Source organism: Rhinolophus ferrumequinum, chromosome 3 (assembly GCF_004115265.2).
Source record: "Rhinolophus ferrumequinum isolate MPI-CBG mRhiFer1 chromosome 3, mRhiFer1_v1.p, whole genome shotgun sequence".
In the NCBI taxonomy this organism is placed as follows: domain Eukaryota; kingdom Metazoa; phylum Chordata; class Mammalia; order Chiroptera; family Rhinolophidae; genus Rhinolophus; species Rhinolophus ferrumequinum.
The window spans coordinates 99,748,595-99,764,507 of record NC_046286.1 but is presented as its reverse complement, the minus strand read 5'-3'; the positions used below and the strand labels follow the sequence as shown (position 1 = coordinate 99,764,507).

General features: G+C 39.9%; 1 protein-coding gene and 1 pseudogene across 1 annotated transcript in view; both read right to left on the bottom strand.

Moving 5' to 3' along the window:
• SNX9 (sorting nexin 9) overlaps positions 1–15,913 on the bottom strand; it is an 87,413-nt gene that overhangs the window by 3,201 nt on the left and 68,299 nt on the right. Inside the window, exons 11-17 of the mRNA XM_033100333.1 lie at positions 13,057–13,160; positions 11,695–11,798; positions 8,335–8,412; positions 5,452–5,528; positions 4,261–4,350; positions 2,297–2,411; positions 375–466 (exon numbers count right to left, since the gene is read on the bottom strand). Coding sequence (XP_032956224.1) covers positions 375–466; positions 2,297–2,411; positions 4,261–4,350; positions 5,452–5,528; positions 8,335–8,412; positions 11,695–11,798; positions 13,057–13,160 — 660 coding nt within the window. The remainder of the gene's footprint in view (positions 1–374; positions 467–2,296; positions 2,412–4,260; positions 4,351–5,451; positions 5,529–8,334; positions 8,413–11,694; positions 11,799–13,056; positions 13,161–15,913) is intronic.
• On the bottom strand, positions 7,300–7,393 carry LOC117020972 (uncharacterized; annotated as a pseudogene).

The following is a 15,913-nucleotide window of genomic DNA, read 5'->3' as shown; positions in this document are numbered from 1 at the left end:
CGGTGCCAGGCTCCTTGCCCAGCTGAGCCTGCAGGGGTGGCAGGGTGACCTCATCTCATTCAGCAGTGTTCCCTGAGCACAGAGCGGCTCAGGGGGAGGGGAAGCAACCACACAGTAAGGACTCCTCGCGGCCTCCCAACTAGCATCCGTACCCCTCCTTCTTCAAAAGAAAGCCTTTTTTAATCGAGTGTCATTCAAAAAGGACAAGACGGGTGTCAATAAAAGATTAAAATAAACTCTGCTCGGTATTTAGCCTCTTTTGGTTTAATATGTAGGATTAAGAAATGCAAACGGACCAACTTTCCATGGTCCACGTACGTGAGCCTGTTCTCCCCCCACGTGCGCACACCTCGCGGGGAGGAAGGCCGCCTTACCGTTTCGTAGAACTGCACCTGCTGCTCCAGGTACAGGCGGATGACACTGTTGTAGTCATAGATCCGGTTACTGTGAAAATGATTCATCTCAGCTACAACCGAAAGCAAGATGTCAGTCACTCCCCACCTGACTCCAAACGATAGCACCTGTTTCTGGGCTTGGCTACGACCATCGCCAACAGAACTTGGTCTGATTGGCTTTGGGGCAGGGCCAATTCTTGACAAATCACTTGATAAAGAGGCTAGAAAAACAACTTGACCAGTTCATGGCAAACACCACTTTCCAGTAGGTGATTTCTGTTGATCTGCATCTTAAATACTATGAAACCCAATACAGAAAATCATCCTAAATGTGGACTCCTGGTCTAACAGACTGAGCAGGAAACCGAGTTTGTCGTGTGCTCTACAAATGACTAGTTCGTCTGTTTATGGTGGACCTAGCGGGACACCTGGTGGGCCCGGCCATGTACCTTCTTGCACAGCAACTGTCTAGGGAGGCTTCTCGAGGCGCCTTTGAAAAGCGGGGCGGATGAGCAGCCACAGCGGAACGGCCGCTTTAGTAATGGATTTAGTGCCTGAGTACCAGGCCATCAGACCCCCTCCTCGGTTCAGGCCAGAGGAGCTGACGCCCGTTCTTCATCTTTGCTGGATGTTATCCATTCAGCAAATTAATCCCTCATTGAAATGTGTCTGTCAGGACCACCCTCACCTCTTCACAACCCGGAGAGGCCGTCTTTCTCACCTCCTTCTCCTTATCACCTCTCACATGCCTTTTCCCTTATACTCCAGGACCAGAAAGCCAACTGCTGGCATCAATTCCTACCAAAAGCTAACTGTTTTATATTAAGTTATCTGAAGTTGTACAAAGCTTCTCATTTACCTATTTGGATAACCTCAAACACAAGTTCAGTACCAAATTCCCTATTTCAATCACTTCAAAACCCGTATCTGCAATAAGGGCTCCCTGTTTCTGCCCTAGTTGCCTTAGTTCTGGAAATCTTTTCTTTCCACACGTTTTCTTCTTCCCATGAATCCCCTAGTCCTGAAGGTCGTTCCTGGAAAAGCCTGCAGACATGCACTGTGCTCTTCCCCCAGCACCACACCTTCTTCGGGTCCTCAGTCTCAGGCCGCCGAAGCCGTGCTCTTCTGGCTGCGCTGACTCATGCCTGCCCCTCCAATCAGTCCATGCCACTAGCCAGCCTGTGAGCTTTTTTCTCATTAAAACCTTTTAATGGCTTCTCAATGCCCACATCAAGTCTACACTCTTCTGCCTGGCTTTAAGGTCCCCCACAATTACCAACATTTATTCCCCAATAACTTGCAAGTACATTTTATTTCTAAAGGCCAATGACATAATCCTGTACCATGACTTTGTGTGCTTTTGTTCGTACTAGAACATGCTTCCCCTTTCTCCTCTGCCCATGAATATTCTAACCGTCTACCAAAACAGGAAAAATCCATTCACTGCTCCTACGTGCCAGAAAACAATCAAATATGTAAAAATTAATATCTTCCTTTTACTAACAGTTAAACTATACTTAATGCTACCTTCAAATGCCCTTTGTTTTCTGTGGTCCTGGGGCATGAAAGTTACAGACTGCTAAATGCTAAACTTGGGAACCTAGAACATTATGATAGGTGCTGATATGAAAAGTTTGAAAGGAATCTTCACTGTCTCTAAGAAATAATAAAAATGTACATGTTTAATGAAGCTGTCAGGTAAATGTTTGTGAATGAGTAAATAAATATTACAGATTTTCATTAACACTGGGATCCTGCAAACAAGGGGCTTATGAGGACATTTTAAATCAGCTCTTATTTATCTAACTATTGTTCACATCTGAATTTCTCTCCAGCAAGAAGAATAGTAACTTCTGTGGGGAGAACAATCCCTACTAGCTACACATAAACCTCTGTCTTACCTTGTAATGCATAAGACATTGTGCCGACGCGTTTCACCATGTTCTGTTTGTCCTGTGGGGTGATTTTACTAGTTGCAACCAGTTTATCACTTTCTTTCACTTTTTCTATTGCTCCCTGCGAAATATAAAAATGAAATGGTATCAGTAAAATAAAGCTAAAGGATTAGTCATCAGTTTAGAATATAATAATGCAACATCGTTTATGCTTGACTTGCTATTAGACAGGAAAATGTCCCCACAAAATAGGAACATAGGGAAAGTATCTCAATGTAACTTCCTTTAAGGCACTTGGAAACAAAACGTTACTATCTTGAAAAATGTAATTAAGCTAAAATACACTCTTTATGGTACAAAATAGCCACAGGGCACTCTATTTCTATAATATTTATAAGCCACGGCCAGGATACGAGCAGCTCACAACAGGAAAACAGGAGTCAGTGGGCTTAGAGTCATTGGGTGAGGGCCGCTCTGGCCCCTACACAGGGTACACACAGGACTCTCCACCTCTTCTGTACTAAAGATGAGGGTTTTACAGGCTGGCACTTAATAGGCGGGCAGATCAGAAAGCTTGAGCTTTACTGTGATTTCTGTAAGAAATGCTGAATCAATTTTAAATTAATCAATTTTAAATTAGCTGTAAAAGCGGCCAAGTGTTTCCCGCTCCAGTATCATCCCAGTGCCCATTATTTGGTGCTGTCTGGAAAGAAAACCATTCCACTCATGCATAAATGAGACTCCATGTCTAGAACTCTTAACTCCGAATAACTTCCTACAACCAGATAACCATGCTGAGGTTTTCTTTTACTGAGATTTTATTTTTTCCAGTTTTATTGAACTCTAATGACATATAACATTGTATTAACTTAAGGTGTGCACCATGATTTGATATATGTGTCTACTGCGAACTGATCTCCCCAGTAAGTCTAGTTAACATCCATCACCTTCACAGTTACAAATTTTTGCTTATGATGAGAATCTTTAAGATCTACTCTCTCAGCAATTCCACTTCTGGGTATATATTTGAAGGAAACAAAATCATTATCTTAAAGAGAGAATGTACTCCCATATCCATTGCGGCATTATTTACAACAGCCAAGATATGGAAACAACCTAAGTGTCCATCAATGGACGAATGGCTGAAGAAAATGTTCTGAGTTTTATATTAAGCGATGAAGTTGTACAAAGCCTTTTATTTACCTATGCCACCTCTTCATGATACTTTAATGACAACGCCAAATGCTAAAATGGACAGATGTGAGATTGTGAGGATCACTGCCCAGCCCTTTGGAGAGAGTTTGCGAGTAAGTCCAAGTACACTGCGATATCCTAGAGTACTACAGTTGACAAAATACCCACAATTCTGACGCAATACACCAAGTGTGAAACAGAGAGAAAAAAATCAACAAGAATCCAAATGTGAGTACACCCTAAACCAATTTTTATTTAGTTAAAAAATGTCTTTTTGATGGGAATTATAGTTTCCATTTATTAATACAGGTAAATATGAAATGAACACTGACCATTTTAATTTTAATGAAGAAACACATAGTTAGGCTCAGGGACAGAATATCTTATTTTCTCTTGACAGGGAAGGGTCTTGAGGACTTGCCCAAGCAGCCCAGGGATCTCACCAATAAGGGAAAGCTTATTCTTTTATCGTCTTGAATTTCAAACACCATGATTATTTTGTTGCATACCTGCCCTAACTACGTGCATAAAGGAATACTTTTCATATTTTCAGTTCCTTCAAAATAGTCTTTTTATATAATGAAAGAGACTAAAATCTACTCATATACCCGAACGTGTGATGGGACCTTGCTATTTAAACACTCCAAGCACCTCCGGCGGGTTCCAGAAAGCTTCTGACTCTGGAGTGTGCTGCAATGTGGGGCCCGTCAGGTGGGCGTGCGTGTAGGTCCTGATTCACCCGTGCTGTCTTCTGTCAACTTCTACAATCAAGTTACCTTGTGAGCGCCAATAATATCTGGGAAGCAGCCAAGGAAACCTTTATATTCATGATTACATTCCATCAGGAAATGAAGATCTTTCTTTGGCTAGAATAAGACACAGGGGGGTTGTTACTGGCTGAGGAATTCAATCAAGGAAAAGAAAACGGTGACATATGAGGACTACATTAGTCAAATTATGCATTCAGCTTAGTTTTCCTACAAGAAAATAATCTCCAGGACTATTATACTCTCAACCACAGCTTGTAAAGAAAATGATAAATCATCAGGTGATTCTTAAGTTGGTTGGTAAAATTAGCTATTTTGACGTGGCCCAAAATACAACACCATGAAGAAAAAAGTACTAGTTAAGATTGTATATTTACATACAAGAAAATAAGATGTTATAGTTTAATGCCTAAATTTTAGCAGAGCATATAAAAATATTATTAAAAGTCTGGTAATCATTCTAAGTGGCAACTTAAACATTTTTCATGTTTCTGAATTATCATTTTTAATAGCTGTATTAAGCACAGTTCTAAAAAGTAATCGTTTTACAAGTACCAGGAGAGTAGTTAATGACCACACGAGTGCATGTGCACATGGGCGTGTACATAAACATATTTTTAAAAGTCATCTGAAAAAATCCTTGTTTTTTCAAATGTAGGGACCTGAAACAATTTCGATGATCATTCCCCATAAAGGAATTTCTTTCTGTTATCTGTAAAAAGAATTGAGATCGGGCTACTCGAGACACCACTGAACGCCATCTGCTGTGACAAAGGCCTGCCCCATGCTGGGACTGCAGCAGCTTTCTCTTCACTAGCTTTTGGATCCTGAGCTCATTACGGGGTCAGCTTCACCATCACCGTTTTCCAGATAGGGAACCCGGGCTCAGAGAGGCTGAGAGTCCCAAGCTTCTCTGAGGGACTTGAGAGTCCCAAGCGCTCCTTCCTGAACATTCTGACTCCTGATGGCTAAGAACAGATCCGAGCCTGGGACACTAGAAGGCATTCATTTAGGTTTCTTGCGGACAACTTTATCCACACTTTAGCTTGACCTAAGAAACACTATTACCAAAGACCATTGACAAAGATACATAGGAATAGAAGAGGATATACCCATTTGGAAAGTTTGACTTAAAGTTTTAAATTAATGTAGATTAGATGCCATAAAGTCTCAATATGAATTGTGTAGTTATATTAATACCTGTTCTGCCACGAGACTGGCAATTTCTTCGTAAGTCTTTCCTGCTTCTGTTATTGCATCATTGAGATCAGTTTCACCTGGAAGCCATCACAGTTATTATCAGTGGTTATAAGTTATATTGCCTTTTCATTCATTTTATTTAAAAAATTTATTACAGAGAATTTCAAACTTTTCAAAACTAGAGAAATAGTATAATGAATCCCCATCTATGTGTCACATAACTTCCCAATTAACAGCTCATGGACAGTATTTTTCACCTATACCATCCACTCCCACCTTCCCCTCTCACTGGCCACATAACATTTCACCCATAAATTTTACTTAGAAGGGCTCTTTTAAAAATAGGAGAATACCATATCACAATTAAGACAACTGTCCCTGTTATAAATTAAATGATCTGTGTGCAGCTTCCTGGCACCTCACGCCAGCTGCTTGAATCAGGATGTAGAAAGGTCTACATGGAATAAAGCTGATGTGTTTAAACCTAGAGATTCCTTTTCCTCGTTTCTTTCTTCCCCCCCCCCTTGCAAATTTCTTTTTGGGGTGTGTTGAAGAAACCAGGTCATTATGTTGGTACCCAGTGTGGGTTTTGCTGACTGTCTCTGTTGTGATAACATAGTCCTCTGTTCCCTGTATTTTCTTTACACTAGTCGTTAGATCTAGACGCTTGATCAGATTCAGATGACACAATTTCTAGTTGTTTCTATTTCGTATGACGTTAGAAGCCACAGGTGATGATCATTTAGATCTTTATTTTAGTATGGGTTTGCAAAATGGTGTTATTCCACTTCTGTCACTCCTCCTTTACTAGCTGAAATACTTCTATAAAGAGAAACTTTCCTTTATTAACTTCGTGGTTACCTTGAGGTATAGGAATAGGAAAAGCAGGTCAAATGCTTGATTTTTTCCTCGTTCCAGTTTTCAGAATGAGCTGACCCCCACCACGCCCCAAAGGTAAACGAGATGAACAGTTTTTGAAGTTTCGTTGCATTAAACATGGATTTAAACCTATTTGATATGCTTCCTTCCACAGGAATTAGCTGCACTAATGCTCAGATCCTTTCCTCACTGGCCAGTCAGTGGACGGCTCTCCACAGGGGCTCATGAGAGCCCCTGTGCTAAACAGGAGCCCCGCTCACTGTGATGGGACATGGTGTTTAGAGATTACCATGTGTGAGACTGGGCTGTTCCTTCCTACTGGATCGAATAATTGGTTCGAGGCCTTTTCAGTGAACACAGCACAACAAATTGTAGTATTTTTAAAAGAGGAAAACACACGATGAGCTCATATTACTATTTCCAATTCAAATGTAGGACGACATGTTTTTTCATATACGTTTTTAAACTTTTGATTTTTTTAATCTCTTTTATTTAAAAATTTTAGTGTTAACAACAGTAACATAATTACGTATTTGCTTTACCCTAAAACATGTAAAACGGTTTTGGAAGTTTACAATAACAATACCAGTATTATACTGCTAACCATATGATTACTGAAAACAACTAAAACTTTTTGCAGTCTTCTATACCATAAGCCATCTGTTAGTAGGGATGTACGTACATTCAAAACATAATGTTTTAAGGTGATTTGAAGTAATTTGGAGGTTATACCTCCATCTTTATTTACAAGTAATTTGTTTTATTTTGCCTTTGCTTCTTAGGACTTTTTAAAAAAACATTTTAACTTAAATTTGTTTTCTAATAATTATGTAGAACATTCACGTGGTTCCAAAGTCAAATCTACAAAAAAAGATATGATCAGGAGTCTAGCTCCCATATCTGTCCCTTTCTTCTCCCATAGATAACCAGTTAAAAACTTTCATCGATTGTATTTCCATGATAATCCACAAGAATATGAAATGCTTCATGAACTTGTGCAGGGGCCATGCTAATAGTCTTTGCATTGTTCCGATGTTAGTATACGTACTGATAAAGGGAGCATGGAAAGTTACAGTTAACACAGCTGAGCATCCTTAGGAACTGAAACGTGCATTATTGCAAGATGGCAGCACTGCTCCAACATGCCAGCATATCTGTGCCACCAGAGACGCGATAAGACATAGTACTCAAGGCTGCTGACCTTCACTTTCCTTGAAATGGGAGAAAGTATTCACTGGGGACTTGAATTCATATGTGGGAGCCCTAAATCCTAAATTTTGGTGAGACTAATTTCTTATTCCTGAAAATCCTCAAAATATTGACATCCAAAGGCCTGCGTTCCCTCGGTATCAGGATCAATAAATACTCTGGTGAAAGTACCAATTCTGTCATTTCTGTGACAGGATGTACTCAAATTTAACAGGTGCCGCTCACCTAACACTTTTACTTCCCACCTGCTCCATACGCCAAATTAAGGAAACATAAATCAAAATATAAAGGAAAACAGCTAACTTGTTCTTTCAAGTGTTGCAGATATAAATATACAATGAACTTGAAAAACCTCAGGTAAGATATGCAATGTGGGATAAACTGACAACAACTGTAAGTTATGGAAAGACTTAAGGCAACATGAGTTTGTTAGTCAAAATTTTTTCCTCCAAATGACCTTGATGAGATCTGGGCTTGTATTGGGAAGACTTGACTTCGGTTTGGCCAAGAGATGAAAGCAAGGGCAGAGTGCTACATATTACAGCCACCAGTTTTATTAAGACACAAGAGCTATGCAAAAAAGAACAAAGAAGCTAGCACAAAAATACAAATAACAAGTCTTCACTTTTCTCAAAAGTCAGAAAGTGAGGTTGCAAAAGTCCTGAGTGGAGCAGCCTCGCCAATTTGAGTGTCGATGCCAGTACCTGCAGAGTCCTTGCTTGTCTGCAAGAGCCTGGAAGAGAGCAGCCAGTCCGAATCAGACAGTAACAGCTCAAGGAATAAATAAAGACGTACCTTGATAACCACTAGAACTGAACACTGCTGCTAAACTCTGCAAGGCTTTTCCTATCTTCTGATATTCCTTGGGCAATGCTGAAAGAGGAGAAATAAAAAACTGTCAACTAGTCCTCTGAGTAAACTGAAATGGGATTCAACTATTTTCTAAGAGTGATTACTTTTATAATAAAAACAATTTGAAGCGATTCAAAATAGTCTGTATCCTTTAATAAAATGGTTGATTTTTTAAAATTAATGATTTGTTTCAATTTGTAATTAACCAGTGGTTCAATTAATGGTGGACGCTATTTTAACAACTGTCACCACTGCCCCCATTCTTACTCACCGAATGAAATCAAAGTAGACTGGAAGGTCATTTAGAAGGTGATTTCTAGTTTACAGTGCTTTTACACAGACCACCCCGCTTGATATCACAATGGCCCCCCCACCCAGAAGCAGACACACGATTTCCAATTCATGGGTTAGGAAAATAAGGGTCATGGAAGTAAACTGCTTGCCCAGGCTCACATGGCCAATAAATAGTGGCTTTGGCACTTGTGATTCCAAATCCACTGCTTTTCCCACTACGTTATGTATGTATGAATGGTTATTTACAAAACAAAACAAAACCGAAAGCAACAAGGTGTGGAGGGAAAAACAAGGTAGTGGGACTTCATAGGATCAGGGAGGAGGGATTTTAGGATCTGTGTAAGAAAATTAACTGATCTCTAAGGTTCCTTCTCGTGCTAGGATCCTAGGATCCTAGGATCACTTTGGAGAAATTCCTAGAGAAGAGTCTTTGTATCTTAGGCTGTTTTCTTTGTATCTGTCTACAGTCCCTTTAAAAACACATCTTTGTCTTCCAAAAGAAATTATTTGCTTTGCACGTGAAGAATTAGTGTAGTATTAAAAAATAAAAATAATTCGGGGCGGTCAGATGGCTCAGTTGGTTAGAGTGCGAATTCTGAGTAACAGGGTTGCCGGTTCGAGTCCCACATGGGCCAGTGAGCTGCGCCCTCCACAGCTAGATTGAAGACAACGAGCTGCCACTAAGCTTCCAGAGGGGCGGCAGGATGGCTCAGTCGGTTAGAGCGTGTGCTCTTAACAAGGTTGCTGGTTCTATTCCTGCATGGGATGGTGGGCTGCACCCCTGCAACTAAGATTGAAAATGGTGACTGGACTTGGAGCTGAGCTGCGCGCCCTCCACAACTAGATTGAAGGACGACTTGGAGCTGATGGGCCCTGGAAAAACACACCGTTCCCCAATATTCCCCAATAAAATTTATAAATAAATAAATACATAAATAAATTTAAAATAAATGAATAGAAAGAATTCAAAAGACAAGGCCAGAGAATTTGAAGTATGGTCCATAAACTGCAGTAATCAGGAAACACAAACTCAAAGTGTACTAGCTTGATTTTAGTAAACCATTTACCGTTTTGTAACTCAGTTTTTGCCTCTATACTCGGGGTCAAAGATATGTGCCATGTGCTTTACCACACAGAGTGTGTTGGATTTCTCACTTTACAGATGTGGATTTTTAAAAAACTCTTTTGTGAGAGTAAAGACATAAGAAGATATGCCTGAATCAAATCCTAAATAAAGTGTTCAACCCCCCCCCCCCAAAAAAAAAAGAGCCAGCCTTAAGCCAATATTTCTCTAATAAATTTGGCTTTATGGGTTGGTTACATAGAACATGAAGTTGATCGGATGTTAGATGTAAGGGATTTAATTCTTGAATTATTCCTTGTGACCAAATTGAAACAAATCTTGTCTCCTAGTGCTGTATTTGCATACATTATTTTCTCAAGCTTAGTTCTGTCTTAAGGATATATAGCATCGTATTCCTTTGCTATGGAAAAGGAGCAACTGTTATTACTTCCGGTGTCTGCCCTACTTGTTTATACTTCCAGTGCCTACCCCCCAGGTATGAACAGTCAGTACACTACAAGTGTTTCATTAATATAAAATATGAAAATAGAGGGCCATTCAATGTGAGGCATGCATGACCTTTTTTTTTCTGCAAAAGGCTAGACAATAAATATTTCAGGCTTGGTGGGGCCACAAGTTTCTGTAGAAACTATTCAACTCTGCCACTGTATCATGAAAGTAGCCACAGACGATTTGCAGGTAATGCATATGGTTGTGTTCCTATAGCACTTTATTTACAAAAACAGACAAGACAGATTTGGCCTCTAGGCCAGAGCTTTCCAACTCCTGGTGTAAGGCTTAGATTTCAGGTCTGGACTAACAGATCCCAGAACTGCTATTAACTTTGCTCTGCTATTTTAATAATTTATCCACAAGTCACTCCACATTCAGTTTCTTGTTCATTAAAATTGTTTCTTGACCTCAAATTCTGATTCTTTTCCATTATTTAGAGGAAAAATACCACCTTTAAAAAAACCTTTACAAAAACACGTAACTTAACCACCTTCCTATACAGAGCATCAAAATACTGATACAATTTAAAAGTGGCATGTTTTCCTTTTATACTGCAAAGAAGCCATTTTTATTTTTAAAAAAATAACTGCAGACAGCCAGTATTCTTGCAGGTTCTAGAAAGAGACTAGCAGTTCCTCTTCCTCCCGAGGTTAACACAGACGAGCCATACTGAGTCAAGCTGTTTTCTCTCTGGGCCCCAGAAGGCTGTGCGGCAGTGAGGGCAGCATGGATGGACAGGGGAGAGAAACGCCCGGTCCTCTAGGTCCGGGATCCCTGTGAAGGCCGTGCCGTGGTGGTCAGGCCTCTGGAACCTTCTGAGCCTTAGGGAGAAACAGGGCGGATGCTGCGCAGGACCCCGCGGCTGGACGCCCCAATGTCCCTGTACTGGGCTATGTGACACCAGAGCTGCATGGCCCTGGCGAACACAGGAAACATGGTTCAGCAGAATGCCGTCTACAAAGGGAAGGGACGGGGACCAGAAATCGAGGACACGGAAACAGCAGGCAGGAAACCGTGGCTGGCAGTACTGCTAGTTTGACTCATCTTGTGTTTTCTACTACCAATTACACTGGTTTTCCCTAAAAATTAGGGCCTTAGTCAAATATACAACATCTTATCAATGGATAAAGATTAAAAAGTAAAATCATGATATTAAAAATAACCACAAGCACTCTAAACATGCAGAAAAGATTACTTTCCCATAGATTACAAAACCCCAAATAACTGGAAATATTTAAGCGAACACGGTGTTTTCTGAGAGTTCCTGAAGTGGCTTTGTTCGAGCCAACTGTCTTGTTTAACTTGGTCATGACTTGAGGTCACTCAGTGCATTTCTGTCTCAGGCGGCGCGGTTCCCTAGTGTGACACAGTCCGTAAAAGAGAGCCTGCACCGCCCCTGCGAACCCCGCCGCGGACGCACAAGGCACACTCACGTCCTGTGCAGCGCTTCCAGTGCTCCTGGCCCACGGTCAGCAGCTCTTTCACACCGTCATCCATGGCTTTGGTGAATCTACCAACAGCATCGCACTTCTGTTCTCTGTGGGGCAGAAACACAAGAAGGCACGGCCTAGGCTCAGCCACCAAAGGCCCAGGGGCAGGTGGAAGCGGGGAAATCCCATGTAGTTGGACAGTCACACTGAACATTCCCAGGTACTTCAGGGCTTGCTTAGAACAACTGCCCTTTAACTACATTGGTCCTAAAAACAGGCTTGAGTCAGGTTTTTAAAGGACTACTTAAAAATGTGTCATTTATATTTTACCTTGCCTCCTTTCCCGCTCAATTTCTTGTGAATTTTCAATAAAATTACTCTAAAGTAAATAAAATCCTCATTCCTTGAATATCTTATTAGTGAAATTCAATCACTGGCGGTACTGTCGAATATATCAAATAATAATACAGGTTGCTAATGGTAGTTGTTTGTTCATTCCAACACTGAATCACACAGAAAATAAGCTGGATGCACAACCATGTGTGGGGATACTGAACGTATCAGTCCTTTAAGGATGTAAAAAGTATTTACCAACCTGGAAAAATCACAATATACTCTTAAATTAAAAAAAAAAAAAACACAGATTTTTTATAAAGGAGAATGCATAGTGTGAGGTCATTTTTATTGAAAACATTTTTTTCTTTAGATACGTATGTGCAGAGGAGGGTTTGGAAGACTACAGACCTAGGCCAGCATGTTACCACTGATTTTTCTCTCTGGGTAGTTGGCAGATTGCAGGTTTTTTTTTTTCTTGTCTATATTTTTGATAACACATAAGCAATGATTTTATAAGAAAAAACCTTCTTAAAATAAAAATAAACCCCAAGATATTTTATTAGTCTTTATATAGAAAAGGAACCACTCCAGATTTTCAACCAACCCTACACCAATAAAAAGACTACATGATTAAAAACAGATTAAAAAACACCTAGAAAAAGCAGGTCAGAGACTGCTTCCTTCAAGGCAGTGTATAGAGAGGTTTCTGCTTTGTTGCACATTACGTGGGTGTTAGTTGGCTCTGTGACACTTTTTTCATCATATTTTACTGAAAATAACTACCAACCACTGTGTCAACTATGAAATCTCTGACATAAGGTAAAAAGGAAGCAGACTTTAATCTAATGTTATGATTACAAAGTGCTTTCAGGCACAAATGATGCTTTTCTTGTCACCTGACTGCAAACCCCACTCATTTCACACACTCTAGCCTGACAGTCTGAATTCCACTTGTGGCTGTACTGGCCAAGACCTCTAAGCAAACGAGGCAGACACAGTCGAGAAGGAAAGTTTGGCGGTATCTCTTACACTTCTATTAAGTCCAAGTCAGGTGCCTCTGGTTCCATGGTGGAAAATATCATAACTCCCACCAGCTCGTCTTTCTCAGCCTTCCTCTTCCCAGTTTTCCATTCCTGTAAATAGGAACATCATAAGTTAAAGTGGAGAGTGGAGTCACACTGGCCTTTGAAAATCCCCTACCAGAATCGGCTCACTGGTCATCTTTATCTTTCTAATTTTCAGGAAGCAGGTCCCATGCCATCTCCCTGTGCACCCAGGGCCAAATGCCTTCCATCTCAAGTGTCACCTCAGACGTGAACAGTGCCCTGCACAGCACATTCTTCCAGTGCAGTGATTCACCCACTTTCCTAAGAGCTACCAATATAAACACAGCGAGTCACACACCCACCAGACAAGGTGCCTCAAATTTTTAGGTTGTTTTCTAAAAAAGGTTAATAAAATTCAAGATAGAAACCAATATTATGAGCTATTTTAAAAAAACATATTATTACAAGATATATACAAGGTCTGACAATTAAGTTCGCAAACTGGTTGCAATGATGTTATCATCCTTTTTGGATATATCAGAGAGATTATTCATTATGAATTTGTACCAACTGGACAGTTAACCAAATTTGGAAGTGCTGAAAAGGCTGCGTGAAATGTTAGACAAAAACGACCTGAACATTTCGCCTACAATTCACGAAAACGACCTGAACATGTCGCCAACTATTCATGGCTCTTGCATCAAGACAATGCACCAGCTCATGTGGCACTGTGTGTGATAGAGTTTTCAGCCAGTAAACAAATAACTATATTGGAATACCCTCCCTACTCACCTGATCTGCCCCCAATGACTTCTTTATTTACCCAAAGATAAAGGAAATATTGAAAGAAAGACATTTTGATGACATTCAGGACATCGAGGCTAATATGATGACAGCTCTGATGGCCATTCCAGATAAAGAGTTCCAAAATTGCTTTGAAGGGTGGACTAGGCTCTGGCATCGGTACACAGCTTCCCAAGGGGAGTACTTGGAAGGTGACCACAGTGATATTCAGCAATGAGGTGTGTAGCACTTTTTCTAGGATAAGTTCACAAACTTAATCGTCCGACCTCGTATGTCATATATACACATACATATAGATAAGTGCCCAAAGCAAAAACAGCCAGGCAAGGAACTCTCCCAAAGTACGTTCCTGTGTGAATACCAAGCACCAAGGCCAAGAGGGAGAAAAGCAGCCCCTTCATGCCCTTCCCAATCACCACCTCTTCCTCCCCCAGAAGGTAACCACTACCCACTCTTTCATGGTTGTCATTTCCTCACTTTTAGAGTTTTATCACAAAAACATGAGTCTTGGAACTACCGTTTTGCTAGTTTTTTGCATCTTTCGTGTCTGGTTCTTTTTGCTCCACCTCTACCTGGAGCTATAGTCACATTGTCGTTACAGCTGTAGTTCATTCATTTCATTGCTGTAGAATACACCCCCATTTATTTACCCATCCTACAACTGGCAGCCACCCCGGCCCCTGCCAAGTTTGCACAAAGCTACTATGTACATGTCTTCTGGTGTATATATGTACATGCATTTGTCAGGGGTGGAAAATTGTTCACTTTAGTAGTTAATGACAAACTGTTTTCCAAACTGGTCTCACCAATTTTCACACCCACCAGCAGTGTGAGTCCCAGCAACTCCTCATCTCGCCTAGAAGACACTGGATATGGTCAGCCTTTCTAATTTTAGCCGTTCTGTGAGTCAGCGGTGTGTTCACTGTCGTTTTAATGTGCACTTCTTTGATTACAAATGAGATTAAGTACTTTTCTATACATTTGTTGATGATTGAGATACTTTCTTTCGTGAACTACATTACCAAATCTCCCATTTTTCTACTGGGTTCATTATCTTATCTATTAGTATGGGTTTTCATACATTCTAAAATCAGCACTTGGATGGTTATATATGTTTATATCTTTAGCTTATTTTTCACTTTTAATGGCTTCTTCTGATAAACACAAATTCTTAATTTTAATGTAGTTTAATTTATCAGTGTCTATAGTTAGTTGTTTTTGTGTCTTATTTCAGAAATTCGAGAGGAATGAAGATATTCTCCTGTTACCTTCTAGAAGCTTTTCTGTATTGCCTTTCACATTTAGATCTGAGAACTATTGGGAAATAATTTTTTAAAACTTTATACAACAGAAACTTCCATATATACAAAAGTAGAGAGAAAAGTGCAATAACCCCCTACAGACTCAGCCTCAACAATTATCAAAATTTTGCCAATCTTGTTTTATCTACTATCCTCCATTCTACCTTTTTTTTATTATTTAAATGGAAATCTCAGACATAATTTCACCTGTACATACTGCATTATATAGTACCTTTAACAGTAAAGGCCATATATTAAAAATCTAACCACAATGCCAGTATCAACCTTAACAAAATCAATAGTAGATTGCTGTGAGGTAGTGACCAAATTTGATTTTTCCCCAATGGTACCATCTAACTGAGCCAGCACCATTTATTGAAAAGACTGTCCTTGCCCCAATGTACTCAGCACCATCTTTGTCAAGTGTCTATTTTATTCTGCTGGTCTGTTTGTCTATCTTTATGCCACCACCTTGCTATTGAAATTCTTTAGTTTCATGAGTCTTGAAATCCAGTCAAGTCCTCTTCCCACTTCAGTCTTTTTCAAGAGTATCTTGGCTATTCTTAGTGCTTTGATTTTTCTACATATGACATCTACATATGAAGAACAGTAAGTTCTTCAATCCATGAAACATAGTATTAGAAAATTTATTTAGGTCTTATTTTATTTTTCTCAATGTTTCATAGTTTTTTATGTAGATCTTTTGTACATTTTCTTATATTTATTCCTAGATAT